Source organism: Lygodium microphyllum, chromosome 6 (genome assembly GCF_053477565.2).
Source record: "Lygodium microphyllum isolate KBCC chromosome 6, Lygodium_microphyllum_v1.1.10, whole genome shotgun sequence".
Taxonomy (NCBI): Eukaryota; Viridiplantae; Streptophyta; class Polypodiopsida; order Schizaeales; family Lygodiaceae; genus Lygodium; species Lygodium microphyllum.
The window spans coordinates 87,201,232-87,210,133 of record NC_141140.1 but is presented as its reverse complement, the minus strand read 5'-3'; the positions used below and the strand labels follow the sequence as shown (position 1 = coordinate 87,210,133).

Here is an 8,902-nt window from a genome sequence, read left to right as displayed (position 1 = left end):
GCTCATATGACTTCATAGGAACAGCACAGTTTTTGGCAAGAGAGGATTTTGTAATCCCATGGATCTTATCTCAAACCTTAGAGTCTGCAAGCCACACTCGGGGAACTGAGAGCAAAAGCCCGTGTCTACAAGATTGTCCATAAAAAACCGAGGTCTAGTGTCTTGGCTTCTGCCTGATGCATTATCTAACTACCTTACCTACCTGTCTAATATTAATACAACATTATAGAAAAGGTCCACAAAGGAAAAAAAGGGACCTCCTATGTGAGAAGAACACGAAATTTCAAGATTCAAGAGAGGTTGCACAATGAACTGATACTTGTTCGGTCAAAGCTTAGCCACATGAAGTCATTGTTTTGATGAAAAGAAAGGGCAAGGCAATTTGGGAATAATGATAACCTTGCATTAGGTGATGAAGTGCAGAAGTAACAAGGTAGTGCTTTATTGTACTAGCCATGATAATAACCCTGAGTTCAAGAAGACGTATACACAAACCGTACAAGAACACGGACCAGATCTGTGCTAGCAACATGCAGAATGGACGTATGATGCCTGCTGCATATGAGAGCACATTTGAAATGATAAGGATGCCTTGTATTAGCTTGTTATTAGGAAGATACTTCCAACTTAAGGAAACATGCATACAACTGAAGACATGAGGAATATAATAGGCAAATATCTTCAATTGAATGACCACACGATGATCAAATGAGAGGAAATATGTATGTTTAAGTACAATTGGCTGATAGCAAATTCATTGATTTTTGGAAGGTCAATGCACCATTGTTAACTTCTAAGTTCTATGGCATGAAGCATAATGATGGGTTTCAATGCGGCAAAATGGCAAAGCCACAATCTGCCTGCAACCCAAAAAGAAATATTGATGTGGGTAGTTGTCATCCTTTGGGATTAGTTATGCCAATGCCAAATAGAAGCTATCCAAGTTACAAAAGGAGCCATGTCAATATATCAACTATGTAGTAATCAGTTGTTCTACTGCATGTGAGATGGTTATCAGAGTCTACAATGAGCATTTCTTCAATATTTTCTGTTCTGGTCCATGTTTCTGTACACCATTGCATGTTGTAGAATTGCATTGTCATTGGGTAAATGTAAGGACCACTAAATGAGGATTGCCTCTAGCTCATTTGTACTACAAGATAACAAAGAGATATTTTACCATGGCATGTGGCAATAGTCTTGTAATCATTCAACCATTACCAATTCAACTGATAGCTTGCTGCTTGAAATAGAGGGTGCAAGACATAGGCACCAAGTGTCAAGGCTAGTATTGTGGCATATGGCAAACGCAAAAACTCTTTATAATAGTCCTTAGGCAACTTCTGCCGACCATCCAAGATAGCAGCAAATGGGACAATGCTGGTTCTGCTCTTAACGGCATCAAAAGCTTCACCATATCGGATGGCAAGTCGCCTGTCTCCATTCCACACTCCAAAGAGATGATGAGCAAGAAGGCCCACTGATGTTGTCACCATGAAGGAGTTACCTATCCACAACGTGTGTGCAATACACCAAAGAAACTGGCCAACCATCTGGAATCACAAAAAATGGGGAGCCTTGAAAAAACCACAGCGTAAACCATATTAACACTAAGTCAGGACTTCACAAGACATTGGCCACTATCTGAAATGAATAGGATCATGGAAAAGCTTCAAATATCATGAACGACATTGATGTCAAAACAGATTCACTTGCCAACATATGTGACTGGCACCAATATTAGTTTCAGCCTTCATTAAGCATAAAAATTGCAGTTCCTCTATCAAATTTTGCATAGAATACCTGAGGATGCCTTGTTATACGCATGATGCCTGTCTCATACATGTGCATCTTCGGTTTATCAACAGCTGCAACCTCCAACAGGTTGAAAGTAGAAGGATATAAGAAGAAAAAAGATATGAACGACATGGCCCACACAAATTCATGCACTCCAGGAACATCTCGTACTTGCCACAGTTGAACACCATCATACCTGTGATCAATGAAATAAACCTGCCAAGCAATAAATAACACGTGTAGGTCAATTGGAAACACAGAGTCAAGCTGTCAACCATTCAGTCATGCCACCAACATTCTGCTTACCACAGCTGAAACTGCCAGAGGCAAAGAGAGTCCTGCAAACAGGACTCTGAAAGCCCGTTCTCCTATCAGTTTCTCACCTAAGTCACGATAACTGGCCAAACCACTGTGGACGAGAGCAAAAATAAACAGGATAATCAACATGACAACCTGCAGTTCAAAAGAAAGATTTCAGAATTTTGATAAGCAAATTAGGGTTTGAAATTACAAAGCCTACTTTGATAATAGGTAAACCTCATTGACAACATACACAACCCGAATTACACAACAAAGCACTTAGCATCTACAAAAAGAATATAGCACTTGCATGTAGGTGCAGCTAATAAACAACTTCATCTATGCTAGATTTGGTGCAATGTCAAGTTTTCTTTTTTAAATAAATAAATCAGCCGTGGAAATATTTGCATTTATATAGAAGTTGGCAATTTCAAATGCCCAATTCTTAGTGCCAAGGACTAAGGTGCTGAAACAATGTCAAACGGCAAAGCTGCAATCAACATCCACACATGAACTTTCAACCACATTTTGCCACCACTTCATGCATCACTAACATTAGATATGTTAAAGCTCTGCTAGCTTGTTCAGGCTAACAACACATCAGATTGCCTTTTGAAGGGAGGTTCGCAAGAGAAAGTGTTTGTTGCTCAAACTGATTGGTTTTGTTAAGACTGCTAAAGGACATATAAGCCGAATGATGGAGGCATTGTAAGGCCTTTATCAGTCCGTTCACTTGATTGATCACTGTTTTTGCACTAGTCTGACTGAGATATGTTCAATCAATCCAAAAAAAACCAATGACAACAGCAACAACAAAGCTAGCTTGAAAATTTCGTAGTTGAAGCATTGCAGTTGGCCATTAAATTCCACCATATTGCCCTCCACTGAAACTCCAGTAAAAGTTACAATTAAAGGCATTACAATTCATGTTTTGTCAGCAAACACTTCTGTGTAGAGCTCCTGCTTGTGAACCTCAGTCTGAGTCAAACGAGGCCTTTGGAAACTCCATCACTATCCCAGTCTATCATTCATTCTCGTGTCAGTCTTCTTCATTTCAAGCACATTAGGTGGATATTAGGGTTTTTTAGCATGTGCACACTACACATTGATCACTTAGTGGAGTGCACTGCTATTTAAGTCACAAAGGCAGCTGGGCGCATTTATCCTCATCTTGGACGGCCTGATTTTGACACCATCTTTCGGCATTCTACCAGTCACCTGATTCTTTGCTCTATTTATGGCTGCCCCAGTCCATGCCTCCCATAGATCATCATTCCAGCCATTATCATTCTCACTCATCTTCTTCAATCAGATCTTCTACCATCAGTCCAGCACCCTCACTAATGCACCTTTGCAGCTTGTAGGGGCTGATTGTGTGCGGCTTTGTACCAGTGTTTTCATACCAATGTTCCTTCTATTCTTTCATCTCTGTTCTTTCTCTTCTCTCCATATTCTTATTCCATTGCACACTTTCACATGGTATCATCACCAAACCAAGAGCCATACAGCCCATTTTCTGCAGCATTTTATCACTCATCTGCTGTGTGTTCAATCACTGCAGCCAGTTGATCTGAGCTGGACCCTGTCCCTGCTGTCGACAGTCCCAAAGACCTGCTGGCAAAATCAAACTCAAGGCACTCTGTAGCTTGTGCAATTCATCTGGCAGCAGTCCTTCAAAAAACGCAGTACCAAGCAGGCTTCAATATGCAAAATGCAGCTCTGCTACCCTTTTCCAGCTAACATAGACCTAATGCAGGTGGTCTTCCTACAGCCACCGTAGCTGACTTGAAAATGCAGCAACAGGAGAAAAATAGCAGGTCTTATTCACCATTTTACATGTCCTTTTTACCTTCCTGAAGCTGCTGAAGTCACATGCAGCATGGAACAGAGTGCCATCCCCTCCAAGTGGCAGTCCCCATCAAAACACAACTTATTTTTCTTGCTTTTTTGCACGTCTTTGAAGGACAGCTGGAAATTTTAGCATATGTGTTTGGCATCAGCATGTGGCCGATGCTGTTTGACTACAATGCCTTAAGATTTTCCAATTGAGTATTTTTACTTTTCTCATGCTACAGTTGCCTTCAAGGACGATTGGATGCAAGGGAGAGATTGGCTATGGGGATGTGTATTTTTATTGCTTTGCTTTGGCATAATTAAGTGTATATGTGAAATACAAATGTGAAATTGAGGAAGTAAGAGACAAGGCAGCGCCAAAAAATACTAGTCGATTCCCCCCAACCACATACAGGAAAGCTGCCCACCAACAAGGAACCAACCAAAGTTCAAACAGCATTGTAGGAAAAGTCATGACTTGAGAGGAAGCTTGCTTTTCCAAAACCTCTCTCTCTCTCTCTCTCTCTCATAGCAACACACCCTCCAAGAGTTCTACAGACCCTCGGCCACCCCCTCTACAACGAGGACTGCAGCCAACCGCCCAGTAGCCCTACCCCGAGGAGTCACCTTGGATAGAGCTACAAAGAGAGGCAAAGCTCGCCGCCCACACCTAGCAGGCCCACGCCCCCCCAAGAGACATCACCTACAAATACAGCGGATACTACAGTGCCACCGGGGAGCCATACCCCGCCGCTTCAGCCTCTCAATGGCCCATGCGGGACATCTTAAGATGACCACGCTCCATGAGCAGTTCCACACTACACTTGAAGTGCATCTAGATTGTATCGAGTCTGTATACCATTTTGTACCTACTCACCTAGTTCACCATAACACTAGATAGTAGCTTTACTGGGACTTGGAAAACTTCCCAGACATTTTGTATGCAACCTTTTGGTCTCATAGGCCAACTTGGCCTTTCGTAGACGTTAATATAATTTTCTTTCTTTCTTTCTTTTTTCGTAATTTTCTTTATCTCTCTCTCTCTCTCTCTCTCTCTCTCTCTCTCTCTCTCTCTCTCTCTCTCGTCGTAAAGGTTGCTAAAATTAAAGAACTATCAGATGCGTATCTGCAGAGCATCTGCAACATCTCTTTTTTTTTTCGTAAAATCTGCAACATCTCTCTCTCTCTCTCTCTCTCTCTCTCTCTCTCTCTCTCTCTCTCTCGTCGTAAAGGTTGCTAAAATTAAAGAACTATCATATGCGTATCTACAGAGCATCTGCAACATCTCTCTCTCTCTCTCTCTCTCTCTCTCTCTCTCTCTCTCTCTCTCTCTCTCACACACACACACACACACACACACACACACACACACACACACACACATTTTCTGAGCTGAACGTGTTATTGTATGCAGTCCTTGATAGGACATGAATTCTAAAGATCATCCTCACCCCCTGTCCCTATTCTTTGGGTTTGGCCATCCTACGCCTGACCTCATTCCTGTCCCCATTCTCATCCCACATCCCATGTTTCTATGATAGATTCTCTAACTCGAAAGAGAGAAATTTCCAAATTTTAGCAATGCATTTAGCTGCAAATATTTTCTTTTCTTTGCACAAAAGAGAATAGACAAGGTCTTGCATAGACTATTTTAAAGGAATCTTTTGCTATGGAAGAATGTAGAGTACTAATTTTTAAACAAACTCCTAACTTGGAACACACTATTGTGGGGTTTCTACTTTTGGCAATAATTTTTCAAAAAGTTCCAAAGTACCAAAAATTGCATTTTCGCTCTACCCAAGTACCATCTGTGTAAGGGTGATGGGAGGAGGAAAAACCCGACCTAACTCCCACATTCGCAAAAAAGGCTATACACATAAGCCATCTGACAAGCAACAATATTTATCTTCACAAGAATAAAGTGTGCCATTTTGGTGAGATGTTTAAAAATGGCCCAAATGGCCTCATTCCCTTTTTAACCTTTTGGCAAATAGATAATGACATTTCTAGCAATACTGTCCCATGGGCCATAATTTCTTAAAGAGAGGCAAAGCATGTTAGAATCATTGAGACTAGCCATGGTTAAGCTTACTCTCTAGGAGGTGATAAAATTCTCTGACATAAGAGTCACTATCCTTCATCCTGTAATATTGAAGATAATAAAGGTGCCTCTCAATCATCTAAGTTGTAAGCAAAACTTTCCCAATGACCAACAAATTAGGGGCGCACCTTCAGTTGCCTTCTTATTGACACAATTATAATGTTTTTCATATCAAGCCCTTGCATGGTAAGGTTCCTCCAAAAACAATGACTGAGGATCCAACTGAACTGATGTTTGTAATTGAGTTATTTGCATCCAGGTGTTAACACAATGAGTGATCTTATTACTTTATAGGTTTTAGTGATGTTGATTTACCCCTAAATGCCAACTTTTCCCCTAGTTATACTCACCCAGTCCTAATCATGCTAGCAACTTTGGAAACCATGAAAGTTCCTCATGGCTGAAGCCTAATTAAATCATGAGAGAAGCAGTCTGACTTTTAGAATCATCTAACCATCAGCAGATCAAGCCCTTCAAGCAGTTTCTTCCACCAAAACAATAATTGACTTTTGTGTGCAATGAATTGAGCTGCTGCAGATCTAGTGACACCATAGCCATCAAATTTGAAATAGGAAAATCATTGACCATATAGATCCCACATGATGCAGTTGACTGTTAAAAGGCATTGAAACAAACCTTGACCTTCATCTTCAGAGCACTAGTAGAATGCATTTTTTTAAGTGCATAATACACATATTGATAAACAACTTTGCACAAGAGCTCATAAATCACACAGCTCAAACTAAACACAGAAAGGAATCACATGCCAGAGAAAGAATTGATAGATACCTCATGATTGTCAGAAACTGATGAGATAGCATCTACAAACGCATTCCCAAATCCAGTGGTTGGATCAATCCAGATATAATTTAAGATGGTGAGCACTGTACCAAGAATGACTGTGAAATAAATCCAGGATGTGAGTTTCTGACTGCTCAAATTGAAAACCGCAGCATCTTCTCCAACTAAGGCAGCCTCAAGATCAGCCTTGCTTCCATCTGTAGGATCTTTTCCTACATGAACAAGCAGCAAAATAGGTGAGCCTATGGCTCTAGACTGCTAACCTGAGACCAATAGAACGATAATAATGTGAAGCCAATGCACAGCATTGACTGCTGGAATGATGTAAAAATGTCCAATAGACAAATTGAGGAATCACCCTGACTATCTGCTCCCAAACTGCTGTCTGAACCTCGAATCACATTGCAAACCACGACACTTTTCCTCAGTTCTGCCATTAGCTGTGTGTTCCATCTTCCGAATGTGGCAGATTGTACTAGTAGAGGATTGGCAGCCCAGCTCAGTGCTTTAGCTGCTGGACCTGTTCCCTGCTAAGAAGGGAGAAGAAGATAAGGTTATAAGACATTGAATAACTAAAAACAAGAAAAGGCGTGCCCTATCTGTTGTAGACTGCCTTAGCTAGACTTGGAACACAAGAAGTCTTTGACACCTTCCGATGTGGGGAAAAAGGGCTCTTTCCCCTTGTTTTTCCCTGTAGTGTTTAATACCATGAGCATATGCAAGGGAGGGAACGCATACCTAGCTATGGACGGTTGGGGGCAGGGGGCTGCCACATCATGAGCTTCTGCTTGGGAGGCACCACACACCTAGCTAGGTGCGGTTAGGTGGGGCTGCCGCATCATTAGCTTCTGCTTGGGAGGCACCGCATACCGAGCTAGGTGCGATTAGGTGGCGGCTGGCAGTCCCCCTGAACCCAACCGTCCATCGCTAGGTATGCGGTCCCTCCTCACAAAAGCGCATGAAGTTGTCATACTTCAAAATGTGGAGATCAAAGTGGGAATTTGTCTAAAAACTTCTTGTGAAAGAGCTGCCACCTTTTAATCAGAATTGGAAGCATTGTCCGCCAGCTGTGGACGGGATACTAGAATTCTTCCCAAATGATTACCCCAGATTAATTAGACTAACTTGGCAGACTCTACAGTCACAAGGCTCTAGTCTTTTATTCAACGATCAGCCACAGGAAGTAAAGGTTTTCATGGCCGTGTTGCTCGCATGTTGAATCAGAATGAGATGAAGAGGAAACTTGACTCTACCTGAGATTTCAGAGGACTCGTTGCGCGACTGCCGATAGAGGAGCTGCAGGGACGGGGAACGAATTGACGAGCGCGGAGGGGAGAAGGGGTGAGGCTGATGGATAGAGAGGCCATGGCTGCTGACGGAGTTGACGAGCATGGGGCACAGAAACTGCAAGATTGGCGGAGGGAGGGGGAGGAAATGGAGGATGAAGCTGAAGCTGAAGCTGAAGATGAAGAAGAAGAAGAAGAAGCATTTGCTGCCTTGGAATCGAGGCTCTTGCTATACGACAATTTTCCCCCACCCGCCTCTCGTCTGCGAATGTCATCCCTTCTACCTAAACACGTATACTCATTAGAATTAAGCGATCGCTCTTTAAATTAAAAAATTAATCGCATCACAGAAAGTGCCAATATTTGGTTTAATTGTGATCCTAGTGACCTCCTTGCTTGCTTGCTTTGTGATCAATACTTCCATTTAATTCCTAATTACCGCATCTTTAAATCATATTGAAAGGTTTTAATCCTACTTTAACTTAATACAACTTTTGGTTTTGAATCGAGTTTAACTTCGATATTCTTAGTGACCCCTACTTGCAATCGTGCAAGAGCTTGCTTGTTTTACGAGCAATATTTTGGTGCAACTAAAGGGAATCTCCTCCGCTTCGTGTCAATCAGAATATGCCTATACAAGCTCAGTGCAAAGCTAACCAAATAGGGTCATAGCCAAACTGGTTTGAGCATGTGAGCATGTAAATGGGTGCTCTAGCTCAAAAGCTTTGATATGTCTTTGTGGTATATTTCAAAAGTTCAAGTTTTATTTTTTGTTTTGTTAGAG

At 41.7% G+C, this 8,902-nt stretch overlaps 1 protein-coding gene across 3 annotated transcripts; it reads right to left on the bottom strand.

Annotated features, from left to right (window-relative positions):
- Positions 1–576: 576 nt before the first annotated feature.
- Positions 577–8,422, bottom strand: Z-ISO (15-cis-zeta-carotene isomerase). 3 transcript variants are annotated; one of them, XM_087679743.1, is made up of 6 exons: positions 8,086–8,422; positions 7,191–7,362; positions 6,821–7,044; positions 2,104–2,250; positions 1,804–2,013; positions 577–1,553 (listed from the first exon to the last, which is right to left on the bottom strand). In XM_087679743.1, exons 1-6 carry the CDS (start codon positions 8,197–8,199, stop codon positions 1,218–1,220), a joined length of 1,203 nt encoding a protein of 400 aa, XP_087535869.1. In that variant the 5' UTR covers positions 8,200–8,422; the 3' UTR covers positions 577–1,217. The 3 variants fall into 3 exon arrangements, with proteins under 3 accessions (XP_087535869.1, XP_087535870.1, XP_087535871.1); XM_087679744.1 differs by having other exon boundaries at positions 578–1,553; positions 7,191–7,359; positions 8,086–8,418; XM_087679745.1 differs by lacking the exon at positions 8,086–8,422 and adding an exon at positions 7,571–8,047 and having other exon boundaries at positions 578–1,553; positions 7,191–7,359.
- Positions 8,423–8,902: the final 480 nt, after the last annotated feature.

Excerpts from the sequence above, each read along its gene's own strand:
- Z-ISO (XM_087679743.1), bottom strand. The coding sequence starts at position 8,199 with ATGGCCTCTCTATCCATCAGCCTCACCCCTTCTCCCCTCCGCGCTCGT. Across the intron at positions 7,363-8,085 it reads CGAGTCCTCTGAAATCTCAG|CAGGGAACAGGTCCAGCAGC; the intron begins GTAGAGTCAAGT and ends CTCCCTTCTTAG. Across the intron at positions 7,045-7,190 it reads TTTGGGAGCAGATAGTCAGG|GAAAAGATCCTACAGATGGA; the intron begins GTGATTCCTCAA and ends TTGTTCATGTAG.